At 22.5% G+C, this 18,539-nt stretch overlaps 1 protein-coding gene across 1 annotated transcript in view; it reads left to right on the top strand.

The window, feature by feature from the left end:
- Positions 1-14,923, top strand: part of LOC128961698 (bone morphogenetic protein 1-like) — a 35,957-nt gene extending 21,034 nt beyond the window's left edge. Inside the window, exons 6-8 of the mRNA XM_054307959.1 lie at positions 1,286-1,435; positions 14,431-14,630; positions 14,886-14,923. Coding sequence (XP_054163934.1) covers positions 1,286-1,435; positions 14,431-14,630; positions 14,886-14,923 — 388 coding nt within the window. The remainder of the gene's footprint in view (positions 1-1,285; positions 1,436-14,430; positions 14,631-14,885) is intronic.
- Positions 14,924-18,539: the final 3,616 nt, after the last annotated feature.

Here is an 18,539-nt window from a genome sequence, read left to right as displayed (position 1 = left end):
CTCTAATGATTTGTACAACAAATTGAGATTTTCTCTAATATACAGTATATTATATATGTTATTCACTGTAAAAGTCTCTTTATATTCAATATTAAGGCTTTAAATTGAGTTTTAACACTAAATGAATGAATTAATAAATTACATTTTCATTTAATTATTAAAATTGAATATAAACATATATTATAATTATTACATACTTTATAAATTAATGTTATTGTATATTATTTATGTATATAATTTAGATTATTATAGTTTTATACATAAAATATTTCAAAAGCATTAATATATATATAAGTTGAACAAAGAAAACTATTAATAACTGGAAAAAATGTTTTGACAATATCTATATTTTTATTTAGTATTGTTTGATAAGAAAAACAGTAGAAAATTTGAAATATTTTTATATATTCTTTTCTTTTATTGTATTGAATTCAATAATAATAATAATTGTTTAAACACTGAAAAAGTAAGATATGAAAAAAACTTAAGAAAAGACATTATTTTTTGGAAAAGACAATATTATATATAAAAAAATAAAAATAATAATAAAGAGATAATCAAAAGCATATTATTGGTTACAACTGTAAAGTACAACATATATATACAGTATATATAATAATGAATATATAGAAAAAGCCATTAAAACCGTTACAATAATTTGCATACGAGTTACTCGTCTTTATAGATATACTGTATATCTATTAAACATTTATACAATTTATTTTTATTTTATATTATTATTATATGATGTAGTCCTTAACCATCGGTAATGGTTGTATCGAAATGTTCATTGAAAATATTATTATTCTTATTTATACATATACTTATACTAACATAACTATAAACAGCTAAATATATAAATTTTGTATAATATATATATATATTATAAATTATATTCAAGAATATTTTGTTCACATTTTACGAGGAAATGTATATATAGTTTAATGTTTTTTATGTCCTAAAAGAAGTATACATAATATTTAATATAATTTTTTATATTGTATTTAATATTATATAAAAGTAAAAAAAAGTATATTTAACATAATATACCTACAGTATAATAGTATATCATGCAAATTGTTTTGTGTTTTGTTATAAATTATAAAATACATAATGTTTTACAACAACAAAGAATTTTACACTAAATTACAAAATATTTTATTATATAAAATTACATTAAWGTTAGATAATGAAAACGAATATATGATACTTAAATTAAATTAAAAGCAATTTTAGTAATAATAATAATAATAATAATATAATTATTATTTATTTAATATTATAGTTGCGATGCGGCCGACACTGTAATGGTATTCATCACAATCAATGGCCAGAAGGAACGGGTGGACAACTTTTGCGGCAGTGATTTGCCGCCTCAGCTCATGTCTAACGGCCCGTCCCTTAATGTCGAGTTCAAGAGTTTACAGACAACAGAGTATGTGAAGGGCTTTCGAGCCGTATATCGATTCGTGACGAGTAAGTCCTTACTTTCCCTGTCATTAAATACCAGTTCCCTTATCTCTCATTCATACACACAAATTGCACTAAATTTTGTGCCAAACAAAATCTACTCTCAACTCATCGTTTAACTATTGTTGTGATACTAATATTTTTCTATAACAACATATGTATCTTATATGCCATTAACTATATATAATACATATATATATATATATATATACTGTATATATATATGATATAACGACTGYCTGTTTTTTCAATGTATGCAATTTTTGTCTATACTTTATTTGCTAAATATCCTCAAAAAATTATAGTCTAATTTATGAGTTCATAGCTTAGGCTTACCAGTACTTGATGTCGGATACTATTAAATGTGAATTAATATATACAGTATATTAAATATAWAGTTATAATATTATAGTTATACGAATTAATGTATAGTCATTAACTAAACTATCGACAATCAAACGCTATGTCTATAAATAATATTAGTTTAATGATACAAATGAATAATAATTAAGACATTTTCAGGGATGAGATAACTTCAATCATAATTTATGACTTTATATAGCTTTTTCTCTTATCAATAATGTTTATATTGTATTATATAATTATAAATGAAGATATATATGCCATTTCATATTAATACTATTTGTTTGGCAAAAAATAACATTCAATACAATATCTAAAAGATAATACAATATAATAACTAATATTAATATTATATTATAAAATAATATATAGCTACATTTTCATCTACTTTAACAAATACGTAACTATTTTAATAATAAACAAAATAAATAACAAATTTTATAAATTGGTTAAAATATGTTATTACTATTAATGCTATTATAATATAAAAATATATATAAATTACAGTTTACTATTATAAAGTTTATGATAGATACTTTATATATTATTAAAGTAAAATTACTTTAATATGCAATATTATACAAATTATCTAATATTGCGAAAACAATTGTAATGATAAAATACAACATGTAATCAAGCGATAAGAAAATGTCTAAAACATGTGAAGACAATTTTCATTGACTTTTGTTATGGCTGTCCATTATATGCGTGGAAAGGGCTCATCAAATAGGAAACTTCATTAGCGATCATTAATGTTGTTGTAAACGACTATTCCGTTTAGTTGGTGTTGTCGTATACAATGCCTATAAAATTATATAACTTTTAAACTGAGATACCTATGGTTTTAGAGATATGGATATAAAATAGTAGTCTATTGTATGTAATAGAGTTGCGAACAAACATTATTGACAACAGAGACACAACAGTCCTTCCTTTTTAACGTTTAGTTCCCCACATCTCTGACCACAACACTAACACATTGGACACCGGCTGTACATTTGGTGTGYCTCTTATCAGTTTCACTATAAGTGCAGTTATATATAYAATATATTAGTTAAAGACAAAAACAATTTACTGTAAATATCTAGACATTAGTGAGTGAGTGAGTGAGGACACACACACACACACACACACGGAGAGAGAGAGAGAGAGAGAGAGAGAGAGCAATACATGAGATTTCTGTCGGTTTAATCTCTTACGCCTGGGAAGAGAACAGGCATTTAGGTGTAATCACGCACCGGTGCCTGACTTGAGTCATGTAATCACTTGTAAGCACACAAAATGCTATTATCACTTAAGAAATATAAATTATAAGAAATTATTGTTTTAGATATATACTGTCTATACTGTCTATACTGTATATGTTGTTATATATATATTATGTGATATATACAGTATATAAATAACTAAAATATATTATATATAACTGCAATAATTATAATTCAATAAAATCTAATAAAGTTATTTTAATTATCTTTTATATAGATTATAATACTTTGGATTATTATCTAATAAAGAATTRTTGCAATAATTGATTTTGAAATTAATCTAAAATAAACTATTATAATATGTTACTCGAGATTATTATTTTTATTAAGTGGGTCATCATATAAAATAATAATTATTTAATTTTATAGAATATTTACTAAATGATAGTCACAAAAAATAATAATAAATATTTAACTTAAGAATATTCTTGACTAAATAATAAATTCAAAATATACAATATTTGTAGCTATTTGTAGCTAAAAAGCTATTTATTATTCAATCATTTTATTACCATTCAATATGAATGCATTAATCTTATTTTTTATGAATACACTTATAATCWAATGTTGATATTCAATGTGCCGATTGATTTCAATGGCAATGTTTGTACAGAACTTGGTATTGCCTATCAATGGTCTACCCTATCATTAGTGACACGGAAAATGGTTGTATAATAGCCTAAGTCATCATTGGGTGGCCTCACTCTCATTGCTATCATTTTCTCTGTTTTTTCTTAATAATAGATAAACTGTTATCTCCTAAATACCAACACTACAAGTACTGTATTTTCTCACAACTTTGTTCTCTCTCTCTCTCTCTCTCTCTCTCTCTCTCTCTCTCTCTCTCTCTCTCTCTCTGAAATCAAATGATATAATAAAATTCTGTTTTTTTCTTTTAACGAATGCAATGCAATTTCAATGAATTGACCGATCATTAGTTGGTTATTAAACAACTATTTTTTTGTGGTTGTAAAGCCATAAAAGCTAAATGTTTTTTATAAAACACATTAACACTGATTATTCAGATTATATTATTTATTGAATAAAAACAAATATAATACAATCTGTATTATCAGTTACTTTATTGTAAACATCATAATTAGTAGACATTTACATGGGCTATTTATGCAAAATTTATTGGTTTCATATAATTATAAAACAATTACATTTTCTATTGAATAATTCTATAATTGCATACAATATAAACTGTAGAATATATCATATAATTGCAACAATTATATAGTATAAAGTAATTTAGCAAAACATTTAATTGATATATTATACAGTAGATTTGGTGTAGCATTATGTATACAGTATWAACAATCAATACATTGCATAATATAATAGGTTATAATAGTGACAAAAGAGTTTATTAGATGTGAAATCTTAAAATTACAAAAACCATTAACAAGTTTTTTTTGTGGATACAAATCTGTTAAAATTATTGGTAACTGATTGATAAATGAATTCATTTTGTATTAATTTGATTATACAGTAGAAAATGTGTTAAATATTTAGTTTTTCTCGCATTATGTTTAACTCTTAGTTTCTTATGTTATAAGTGTTGACACAAATAAGATTAATTGGTTTCATGTATTCAATAGATTTCCTAATTAAATAAATTTATATATATCAGCAAATTTGCATTAGTTTTTGCGTATAACACTTTCTTCTTAAATAATAATCTAATCTTAATTTATGACTTTTTTTCTTAAACACACAAAATTCATTGAATATTATATTTTTAATAACTTTTTTCTAATACACTTTAATACAGTACAATACGGTATGTCTATACCATTGGGTGATAATACTGTAGTTATATATATTATAATCACATTAAAGACTAGACTTAACTATACAACAGTTGGGTTTTGTATTTTGTTTTTATATTATAGTATTGTTTTATACATTATATATATATTTAGAGGCTTTTCATTTCTTATACAATACTATACTATCAATATATAAAGTATAAGAATAAAACTAAGAGTTTAATTAATCATCGTTTGCATACTATTAGTGCTTATATTAAACAAACTAATCTTACTTTATAATGGATTTGCATTAAATATATCACTTTCAATCAATTTACAAATGTATTAGTAATGTTGGATAACAGTCTTTAGTATTGTTTTTTGCAGATTTAAAAATAAATAATACACCAAAAAATAATCAATATATTGGCAAAACTGTACTTTTATTTTTACACACAATAATAGTATAGTTTTGTTGTTGAAAATGTATTTTGATATATACGATATTTTTATATATTTATGTGAAATATATGATATATTTATTCAATGAGTAGAGATTATCCTATAGTTTTTGCGCTTAACTACTGTATTAAATTACACTATAAAGACAATATGTTATAAGTCATAAASAGTAAAAAAATTTGAATGAATGGCAAGGATTTTGAAAATAATATTTACTTCAAAAAAAATATTTTACAAAATATGAGTGTATAATAAAATTTTAATCTTATTATTTTTGGTATAATAAAAATAATACTCTTTAAGCAGTTTTCTAGATATTAAAAAATTATTAAATTTTCAATAATAATTTAGTGCATTTAATTTTTATAGTATAAAATACTTAGTTTATTCAACAAAAATCTTAGTAAATATAAAAAATATGTTAAATAAATGAATAAAATGACAAACACATAAAAAACGGAATAAAAAATATTTTTAAATAGTGATAATTTTTTACAAATTTTTATTTAATTACATTTTAACTGCATTAAAATTGCATAAATATCAATCATTATACTGTATTATACAAATATTAAAGTTTGATGTTTTCATATTGTATAATATTAGAAATATTTTGCATAAATTAACATTTAATTATATTTTTWAAAAATTATTTAAAAAATTATTTTACAACATATCTTTTGCTTTCAATTTATAAAAAATTATTTAAAAAATTATTTTACAACATATCTTTTGCTTTCAATTTATAAAAAATTATTTAAAAAATTATTTTACAACATATCTTTTGCTTTCAATTTATAAAAATTTATATTATACGAAATATCATTAAAAAATATTTTATTTATATTTTGAATTGTTTTCATATTGTGGTCACAATAAAATTACTTATTTATCAACAATTATTGCTTTTAAGATATTATACGATTGCAAAAAAAATATTTGTAATTTAATAATAACCTGAATTTTACAAACATTTTTAGGTAATTTACTTCAAGTTTATGTTATTATATTTTATACTATAATATACAGTATTTATTAATGTTTTATGTTTTTWTARCATAGTTATAGTGATTCTATATTGTGTTTGTGCCATATATTTATGATAACTAATAAATCATAATTATTTGACATTTAGTCCATTTAAGGTGTTTTATCATAATATTAAACTCATTTATTTATATATAATTCATTGATTCAATAGTATTATTCATAAATTGGTAGTAAAAAATAWAAGAAATTAACATAAAATATTATAAGTGTTAAGTCACTATTATAATTATCACTAATATTGAGCATTAAATTTTGAGTAATTAAACAAATTACGATATTTTTATATATTAATAATTATTTTACAGAATATAAAAATTTATTGATTTTAGTTATTCATATATAATATTATAATTTATCAATTATGTTGTTGTCATACACACACAAACTTAAGATTTCAATTTTTTAAATATAAAATCAATATAAGTAATGACAAGAGAGATATGTGAATAATCTTAAGTCAATTGAACTATAATTGACATTTCATTAAAGGTGTCTCCAAATGGGTAATCCTCGCGAGGATTACATACTTAGGATGGCATAGACTATACTCTTTCAATTGAAGATATGCCAAGAATTGCTTTCAAATGAATCAAACATAGATTTTGTAGTTTTTTTATATATATTTTGGCGAAAACTTTTTTCTATTCCCCATAAAAATACACTTATTTTTTCCCATATTTGAGTGGTATAAATGTGTGATAGAAAATGGGCAAAAAAATCCACACAAAAAAATAAGTCAGAGTCAGAGACACGGTTTGGATTAGTGACGGATGTGTCGCTCAATCATTTAGTATCACTTACACGACGGCATTCATTATCTGTATGTGTCTGTGCCCAACATTACCAGTGCTGTGATAACATATGAGGTGTGTGTGTGTGTGTGTGTGTAATATACATCCACTTTTTTTATATRTGAAGGAATGCTTTAAATATTTGTCTATAAATAACCAGAAATATAGAGTACAAATCGATTATAATTGACTGACAATTCAAGTGTTAAGTAAATTAGCTGTGAATGTGATTGAATAGTATAGCAATATTTAAAACCTCAAACTATGCTTTTAATTAAATACAAAAWTTTTTCAATTTTTCTCCCGATTTTTATTCTGTTGCTGTTGTGTCACAATTTAAGTTAATATTTTATTTATAAATAAATTGCAACCAAGTGTTTGACTACTGTTTCACATTTATTTTTATATCACAAGTTTATATACTGGTATTCAGTTTTCATGCATTTATCTCAACTGTTATTAATAGTGACATAAAATAACACATTTTCTGAAAAAGAGAGAAAAAACAGAATCCATTTGAAGACATATTTTGTTATTTCTGTTTATTAATATATACGAGTTTTTATATAAAACTTTACAAAACATTTATATAATAATAATAATATCTTATATTTCTTAGTTATAATAAAGTTGAGTGTAGTTGTTATTGGCTATAATAAAAGTGTCTGATATTTGTTACACTTATTGAAAATATATACTATTATATAATATACTGAATATATCTGTATTCCAGTGAATAACTCGGTCTCTATTTTCACAACTAATTCTTTATTCAGTTTGTGTTTCATTAATCAAGAAATACAGTCAAAATCACTGTTTAGGGTTTGGTGTGTTTGTGTCTGTATAGTATAATAGCTACCAGTCCTTTAACACCAATGAGCTTCATATAGTGAACATCCGTTTTATGAGCAAAATACTGGAAACAGTAATGCAATCGATGATTATATAAATTAAAGTACACTATTTATAAAAGTGTCTGTAAATGAAATATATTTTTCTATATATATATTTATATGTATTGATTGACGAAAATTCATCACTTAATCAGTTTAAGTTTCAAATGTTATTTTTCCAATTAAATAAATATTTAATTTATATATTACCCAATTTTCAATGATTTTATAGAAAATGTTTTACAAAAGAATTTTTTTATATGTAATTATTAATCTAAAATAACATATTACAGTATATTAAAAATGTTTGGTATAATACAGTTTATTAATAAAAATACATTATTTAATCTTTATAAACACTATATTAATGATGATTTTCATATCATTTATCATTTTTAAAAATCTATACTAAATTATTACTTTTGATATTATCATTTGTATTTCATCTAATATATCATATAATGTAAAAAATACTTAACTTAATATTGATATCAATAAACAATATTTTATATGGGATTTCATTGAAAACATGTAACACTTATATAAGCGTATAATTTGTATGCATTTCTTTCATACGGTTAAATACATTACTCATTTTTGTAGTATTTTTTGTGGTCAATGATTTATAGACACTAGTTTTTAATACACTTTATTTTACACTATTTTATATTATTATGTTATAATACAGTATATATATCTTAATATCTATTATTATTATTATTTACAGATTTCGGTATAAATTCCGGTAAACAGGACTCACAATCAGGTTTTTATACAATATTTTTATAGAATTTATTTTATTTTTGAAAGAATTATTGATAAAAATGTTTATTTTAATTTTGATTGAAATGATTTCTATAATATATAATTTATTACATTTTCATTGTCTACTCTTTGCATTCAATAAGTTTGCGGATTTGTCTACAATAGCACCGAAAGGACTAACGGCTCATTTACATCACCAAATTATCCCGGTATGTATGGGTTGATAATAATAATAATAATAATACAATTATCTATAGCCCGAGTCATATATGATATATTCAGTATATGGCTTATGGCTCTAATACTGTACTTTTATAAGCAATACAAACAATGTATTTATTGTATGTAATATGTTATAACATTTATTACAAATAGTTATTAGAAAAACTGTTTGTTCATACAATTAGCTTATAATTGAATTTCTAAGAATTTGCTTTTTGTTTTGCTTATGGCTGTCATCTCTATGCTATGTTTGGATGTGTTGTTGTCATCGATGGTTATGCCTACTAATAGGTCTGTACCCGCGCGACACAGAATGTCATTACTTTTTCTATGGGAACTCATCGCAAAAAATTCACATCACTTTYGCTTACTTTGATGTCGAGGGCGTCACACCGTAAGTCTTATATGATATATAAATATATTTTTTTTATAGACAGTATATTACATATACCTCTAGTGATCACATAATTAACATCTATATATGATGGGTCTCTCTTTCTCTCTCTCTCTCTCTCTCTCTCTCTCTCTCTCTCTCTCTCTTCTCTCTCTCTCTCTTATAGTTTTGTTGGCACTGTTAGCTATTTTCTAACAACACATACAGATCAATCTCTATTACTATTATTACTACTCTTATTATTATTATTATTAGTATCACATCTTTTATTATTTTTCTTTATTACTTGTTTGCCATTTGGGCCACATTTTGTTTGTTTAAAAAAAATTCAGCTAAAAACACAAAAAATTATAGCATTTTTTATCGACTTTATTCAACACTGATTATTAGTGGCTCTCTGTTTGCTTATAACTGTTTTAAATCTGTAGTCATTTTTTATTTTGTTTAAAAAGAAATTATATATGTCCTAACATTTAGTGTCTAAATGTAAATATTTATATTTCATGCCTAGAGTTTCATCCATTGAATTTTGAAATTGAATTATAAAATTAAATTATAAAAACCAAACTACGAGTCCATTTAAAGCAAAGAATGAGTTATTTTTCAAATGAAATCGGAAGAAAAATTTTAGATTTGTTTTCACTTATATTTTATGACACAAACACACATAACTTAATATATTATATAATATATTTCTGTGAAATAATTTCACAATTTTGTCTTCTAAAGCGTGTATTTTCTGATAACCAAATTTAGGTCTCAAATTTGCTTCATAGATGATATACATGTTTATAACAGTAGTAGTATTTACTTAAATTGTATATAAAATTACCCCCAAATAAAAAAATTTTGTTTCAATTGAATCTAAAAGCACTAAAATCTACTATTATTACTCAAGAGTTGTGTTTGTGATAAGAAATTTCAATAGAAATATTTAAGACTAGAAAAAGTTTTGCTTATTTTTTATATGAAAATTACTATTTATTTTATTCAAAAAAATATCTATATATTTCATTGGAAAAACTAARAAAAAAAATTTAAATATCAATTTCTGAAGTAACAGAAAAAAAATTCAATTCGTCAACATTTAAAATCTGATTTTAATATTTAAATCGTTTTTTATTTTATCCGATATTTGAAATTGTTTCCTATTTTTCTAAGCATTGAATTTATTAAAGTACAAATATATACAGTACTTGAATGCATACATTGTATAGTATATATGTATATCAGAGCAAACAGTAATTGCTTTATTTTGTTAATATTTGTTATGTCATGTGAGCCACACATTGAAAATTATAGTTCAAATGGTAAGAAATCCTAATGTTTTGCCCAAAATTATCGATTTTTATTTATATCATATAACCTATAACTTAGACATAAACACACACACAATCATTATACACCAATGTATTGCTCTAATGATTTTGAATTTTTTTTCTCTCTCTCTCTCTTTCTTAACATTTATTATTATTTATGATAAGAAACTAGTCTTCACTATCTATTATAAGGCTGATCCCAAACGTTTAATACTTCAGTTTTTTAATATTAATTTTTAACTTTTAAAATTAAAATTAACACATAAACATACATAAATTCCCCATTGAATTCTTAATCTAATAACACTACTGTATACATAATTTTATCAAAAGTGTTGAACTTATTTTTTGTTGAAATTATATTTATATATGTTGTTAACATAGATTACCAATTGGGAGATAAATTAAATTTGTGAGTTAAATGGATATTGGATTTTTATTAAATTAAATTATTAACCACTAATACATCTGAAATTTTTTTTAAATTTGATAATATTTTTTAATGTATTTTATGTGATTAATATATCTATAAATAATTTGCGCAATGACCTGAATAATTGTATTTTTTTAATCAATATTACATAAAAAATTTATTGTGATTTTGATTAATCATTTGTTTATTTTCTGCATTGACACACATATAATAAAGTTAAGTACATTGAAAAGTTTAATACTAAATTATATATTTTAATTTATAGTTAATTAAGCAGCTTTATTTAACATTAATGGTTACATTTATTATTTATTATGTGTAAACAAACATGAGTTTAAAATTCAAATTTATATATTACGTATAATTATATATTATATATATATTTTATTAAACTATTAGTTGAATAAAAACAAAACAGTTTATTATTAGAAACATTAATTACATTATAAAATTGTACTGTATATATACAGTATATACAGTATATAAAGTATAATGAAACATAACTTTAATCTCATTAACAATTTGCGTTTATTTTTTAATTATTTATTTCCCGAAATTACATCTGATTTTTACTGTTGTTTACTATTCAAAGCGCTTGTTTTGATTAAATAGTTATAAAAATTTTTAACAAAATATATTTAGCAATATATTTTTCACTAACAATATAAGGATTAGTATAATATACAGTAATATTATATGTAATGAATTTGTGTACAAAAAACAATTAATAGTTTATTTATGAGTTGTCTGTATTTGTTGGTTAATCATTCGTCTATAATATACATRAATATTATTTATWTGATCATCATTTCTAACATTTTTACATTTATTTAAATTATGATATCAACTATTTATATTATATATAATATATTATCTATAATATACAGTATGATGAATGTTTGTGCCTTAAATATTATGTTACAGACTTACAATTTATTTGTTTTTAAAATTAATTACAAGCATCCCGTATATAAATAAATTTTTAGTTTAATTATTTATATTTAGTTTTTAATTATAATTAATTAATTAAACTACATAACTATAATTTAAAATTCAATATTTACAAATGCAAAATTTTATAAACAACTGTAAAACTGATAATTTAAATATATATATATATAGAATCTATATTATAGATGTAATACAGTATTAATTGCTATCATTTTCCTTTATTTAAGTTTAAATGAAACCTTACATTACAACCATTGATATATTAGTAAAACTTTTGATTGATTTATAAATATGTATAAATGTTGTAAAAAACTTTATATTAAATTAATATTATTAATAATAATTAAATTAGAAGTTACAATTTCGCTGATTTCTGAAAACTAAAAATAGATATCAAATATTTTTTACTAAATAAAAGACAAATTTTATTTTATTTTATCTTTTATCAAATCACTTGAAAAGTACAACTTTATAAATAACATAATAATAACAATAATATGTTTGTAGGAAACAATTCAACTCTTTTTTAATCTTTTTATAATTTGATCATTATTTTACTGACCATTTGGCGGACAATTGTTACAGAAAATGATTGTTTAATATTACAAATAACAGATATTGTATTTTTTTATAGACCATTAATATCAAAGCTAAAGATTTGGACAAACATTTTCTCAGTGAACTCAACCGAAAATTTCTTGAAATTTTGTGATTTAATTAAAATAATTAAAATSTTTTAGAKATTTACTCATATATATTGCTTTTTTATATAAAAAACTATTTATAAATATATAGATATATCATTGAATTTATTTATTAATTTTAAGATAAGCCGTTATATTAGTCATACATTTAATAATATATAGCTATTTTCTATTATTTTCTCTTTTGCGCAAATTTGTTGAACCTTAAAAAATATTGCTTTAGATTTTTATATATATTTTTATTGCAATATTTTTTTTATTAAAATTCGTACAAAATTGCTATTTTTACTCTCATTGTGTTTTTTCAGTACATTTATTTTACAATCATTTTTTTGGTTATTATAATTCATAAAACAAAACAAAAATGATTCAATCAATTATTCTGGTTTTCTATTCCCGGAATTTGTATAATAGTATACATTACATACTTATAGTTAAAAAATATTAGGCGATGAGATATTTATAGAAATCCATAAAACTCATAGAAAAAAGCACACAAAAAGACACTCAACTGGTGTTAATTGTGTTATTTGATATATGTATCTATGTGTTAGTCATATGAAAATTATTAGACAATTTTAATATCCGTGAAGTGTATCACTGAATTAATTTAATAAAATATATAATATACGAGCCCTTAGTTTTGTAGATATATATCCATCCGCTGTTTCATAACGTAGTTTAGGCACACATTTGTTGAGAAGACATCAGAAAAGTGCTTATCTGTCATAAAAAGCACAAATACTTGGAATTAATAAGTAGTGAATAATTTATATAACAGATGATGACTAAAGCAGCAAAAATATATATCAGGGTTAAGCAATGGGGGTTAGGGTATGACGAAAATACCCCTAAGATCGAGATTTTGGGATTTTACCACTTTTTGACCAAATCTGAAAAATTGTTGTTAAAAACGAGGAGAAACGACCCGTTAAGATCTTAAAATTCATATAATAATAAACTATAATTTAAAATTTAATTATTTTAAAGTCAGATCTATTTTTATAATCTTAATTAAACTTGATTTTTTTATGAATTTAAGTTTATATTTCTAAAATTTAAGGAATTTATTGGGAATATTTTCTTACTTTCCTGCGAATTTTCTCACATTTATGTGGAATATTAGAAATTTTTCTCTTGACCCCCCCCCTGAATTTTGAAAAAAATTGTTGTTTTAAAGTTCAATAAAAAGTACACTTACCCACAGATTTTTCGAGACTTTTTCAATTTCACTCCACCCTATGCCTCCCTATAAAATCGTAAACCTTGATTAACCCTGATATATATATATAATTTACAGTACATATTAGATAAAAACTCGTGATTATATTTGATGCTATCATTTAATATTTATTGAAAATCGTTTTTTTTGCTTTGTTTTGTTTTTTGTCTATTCACTTATTATTATTAATTACATATTCAGCCATCATTAGATCCAACAATAAAGTTATATAAAATACAAATTTTATTAGTAATTAGATATTTATAAATAAATGTATAATAAATATAATAGTTTCATTAATTATAATATAATTTTTAGATACAATATAGACTATATATAATTAATATATATTGTCTTATGTTTCAGGTGCACAACAGAGACGGCCAGCGATTACGTAGAGTTTTCAAATTATAGGACAGTTGACCGCAAACTAAGTCGACACTGTGGTCTCAAACAGCCCAAAACGGTCGACTCTGAGGGAGACTTCTTTCGGGTGACGTTTAAAACCAATGACAGATTTGACGGAACCGGCTTTGAGGCCTTTTATCAGTTTAGAAGCCAAGAAGGTATGTCTACAGTATTATTACAGGCAATACAACCAACACATAACATAACATACTATCAAAAAAACCCTAAAGTCTATCTCATCTAAACATTCATTAATAAGTTAACAGTGAAAAAGAGTCGATGATTTTGTATGGCTATTACTTGCCATTGTATTGATTTTTGTTTAAAGCATTTGATTCAATATATATATATATATATACACAAAAAATATTGATTTTTTACGTTAAAATTTTTTTAAAAATCTCTTGTGTTAGATCACAGATTGCCATTTCTTAAACCTATTATGTATTGATTGATAAAGTATTTAACATTTTTTATCAATAGGATTATTGATTTTTTTAATTAATAACTTAGACTATACTGTTGTTTAATGTAACGATGATTTAACATATTATTAAGTGTATTATATATTTTTATAAGATTATATGTTATATAAAAATTTTTATTTTATTTTTTATATTGATATAAAAATAGTATATAAAATTTAGTATAGAGTTGAAAAACGTGATTCGTGATTGCCATACATCACTAATTCACTTACGATAACACAATATTAATTAATTAAAACAATATTTTATTGAAGTCTTTTCAAAAACTAGTAGAAAAATTCAATCTACAAGTAATAGTAAAATTAGTTTTATGAATAAAAATATTTGATAAGTAGTGACGGATAGTAGACTTACCCGTTAGTATTATTGAGGTTACGGTGTGGGATCGTGAGTGAAATTTTGCATTAATTTTAAAACACTAGTTTAGTATTTCACATAAAAAATTTAAATTTAAAATTATCCTCAATTTAAAGGCTAAACTATATTATTTCCAAAAAACAATACAACATTTATTTAGCATTTCACATATTTTGCAAATTGTTTTTTGTTTGAAAAAATTGCTTTTATTTGATTTTTCATTCAATTGTTTGCAGAAAATAATGATTRTTTTATTTTAAATTTTTTCTACAATGATTTCCAAATTGTAGTTTATCTCATTGTAAATATATACCGAAAAAATTAAAATTATAATATAAATAAAAAAATATAATAATAATAGTTGAGAATCATTAATCAAAGTGATTGTCTATTATGTATAATATATCAAATGAAATCAACTGCTAATATATCACTGGTTTTTTTTCAGATCCTTTTCAAGTCAAAGTCATTGGTAGGTCTTCATCATCGATGCCAACAACAACTCATCGGTGGCTAACAATGGCCTCAATTGTGATATCACTTATAATACAAACTTTTATTTTCACGCTTGTGTTACACAACAAACTATAAGCGATTTTAATTAACAGAGAAAAAGACTTATATATATATAGTTTAGCGAACGTCTAATCTGAACAAATGTATTGAATAATATATAATGAATGGATTCTTGAGTCTAATCAGTAATAATTATAATATATTTGTTTCACAAAACAAAAAACAATACTTACTTAACAGTCACACGAATTGCAAGAATCACAAGAATCTGTTAACAAATTCTTCCATAAAAAGCCAAAAAGTGCCTCAAAATTGTTAAATATTATGTTTTGATAGACAATAAACAGAGGGAACTACTAATACTAGTCTGTTATCAATATTATACATTTATATTGACTCGAATATTCTGTTTGAGAGCACCGGTATGTAGTGTATGTATCACTGGTTGTGTAGTTAAGTGCTACCAGTGCTATCTGAGCGTATCTTTTGCAACATTATCAGTGCTAAAAAATTTTTATGATATTTGAGAACAACTTTCAAACAAAAAAATTTATTAATAAAAAACTTTATTTCGACCAAATCTGATATATATTATACTGAATGTAATCTTTTAGAAAAACAATTATATAAAATCAATGTATTGTTATAAAATAATTTTATCAACAAAAAAGAGCTAACATTTCATTTAATAACTATTTGTAATCATCTTTAAATTATTTTATTTTATTTTTTATTATAATTAATTAATCTTCTATTAAGTTGCAATCTTAGCAAATTTCAATCATGTTTACTATAATTTTGTAATATATTTCAATCTATACATATACAGTACATGTATAGTATATATATTTTTAAAATATCAAAGCATTTTATTAATATATATATATATATATATCACACATAATGTAATAAATGTAAACAAAATCATGACTAAGAGCTCTAAAAACACATTTGTTAAACAATTTTATTATTAATAGGTTATCAAACAAACAAACAAATATTGATATATAAAACAAGTGTAAATAAAAATAAACGTAAAAATAGAGTATAAAAATAGTTAAATCTTACTATAGATTAAATTTGTATCAAATATACAACAAAAATTATATATAAAAAATTTAATTGATTATTTTAAAAAATTACATAAAAGATTATGTTTAATCCATAAACATTATTGAACATTAATTTATCATGATTTAAGGATTTGAATATTTATAATATATATATATATATATATATATATATGGAGTGTAGCTCAATATATAAGTTGCCACAATATTTTTTAACTAAATAAAAATAAAATTATCTAAAATAACTAATTATTAAATTATATCACATGATAAAATTAATTAAAAATGATGTTAAATTATTTTTACATTTCATTAATTTATTTAATATAAAGCAAAAATAATTATAACAAATATTTATTAACACTAATTCAAGTCCTTTAAGTCAAAAATAAATTAAAGTTTGATTACTAATTGGATATTTAATTAATTTTTAAAAATTAAATATACGTAAAATGTTTAATTAAAATTTTTTATTTCTAATGACTAATTTTATCTATTTTATTATATTAATTGGTTTATTATTAGATAATATATTTTATATTATTAATTGTGTTTTGAGTGATGGATAAGGAAATTGCATTTATAATATTGCTTTTAATTATAAGAAAAATTGTTTGTCTACTGTTTTTGTTTAAACACATATAATATATAAATTATGGGATTTTAAGGACATGTGTTTTGAATGATTGTGAACAACAAAAAAGTCGGTTTTGTTTTTTACAATTACATCACACGTCTCTTCTCACGGGAAGCCCTAACCAAGCACTGGTAGTCGGTCTTATAGTCAATGTATTCAATGAGTCATATAATAAAATAATAACTGAGTTTTGAAAAATCAAGTGTTGAATGCTAACTAACATCAGAATAACTATTATTGCATAACATTGAAAAATATAATATATGACCGATTCATACCAAATAACACAACAGTATTGTTAGTTATAAATATATATCTGATGGAAATAACAGGTAACTCATTATTTAAATAGCAATTCAATGATTATATAATATATGTATATTTAATCGTCAAATTACATATACAGTGGATAATAGCTTTTTGTATATCTTGATAGAGCTTAGAGCTCTATTCTCTTTGTATTTTTATTTATGAATAGTATTTTACTCTTTTTTATTTTGCTATCTATTTGGACAAACAAAGAAGTATTGAGAGAAGAGAGAGAGAGAGAGAGAGAGAGAGAGAGTTGAGAGAGAGATGAACAACACATAATGCCTGTGAAACGGCTGTTAAAAATACATGTATTATATTTATAATATATTTGTTGTATTAAAATAAGGCATTTATGTATTAACAAGTTTCTTGAAGTTTCTATCTGTTAAAGTATATACCAAGAGGTGAGTGGACGGGCAAACAGAACTTGTTTTATATATTGTATTAATATATATAATACCGATTCATAAGAGAACGCCCGGCGCTCTCCTAAAAAAATAATGATAATAACTTCTGTGAGTATGGCTGTGAGTGTCGGTGCTGTCAAGCTATCAGCGATGGCCTATCAACTCAGTTAAAAAGCCATAGCATTTGGGGATATGGGTTGTGATAGGGAAGGAAAGCAACAACAAAAAAGAAAGAAAAATTAAATGTAAGTACGAGTCCTAATGGGGTGTTCAGGAGGTG

The sequence above is a fragment of the Oppia nitens genome, unplaced genomic scaffold (genome assembly GCF_028296485.1).
Source record: "Oppia nitens isolate AA-2021 unplaced genomic scaffold, nextdenovo-longstitch-racon4-pilon3 scaffold5_pilon_pilon_pilon, whole genome shotgun sequence".
In the NCBI taxonomy this organism is placed as follows: domain Eukaryota; kingdom Metazoa; phylum Arthropoda; class Arachnida; order Sarcoptiformes; family Oppiidae; genus Oppia; species Oppia nitens.
This window is presented reverse-complemented; position numbering and strand designations above follow the sequence as displayed.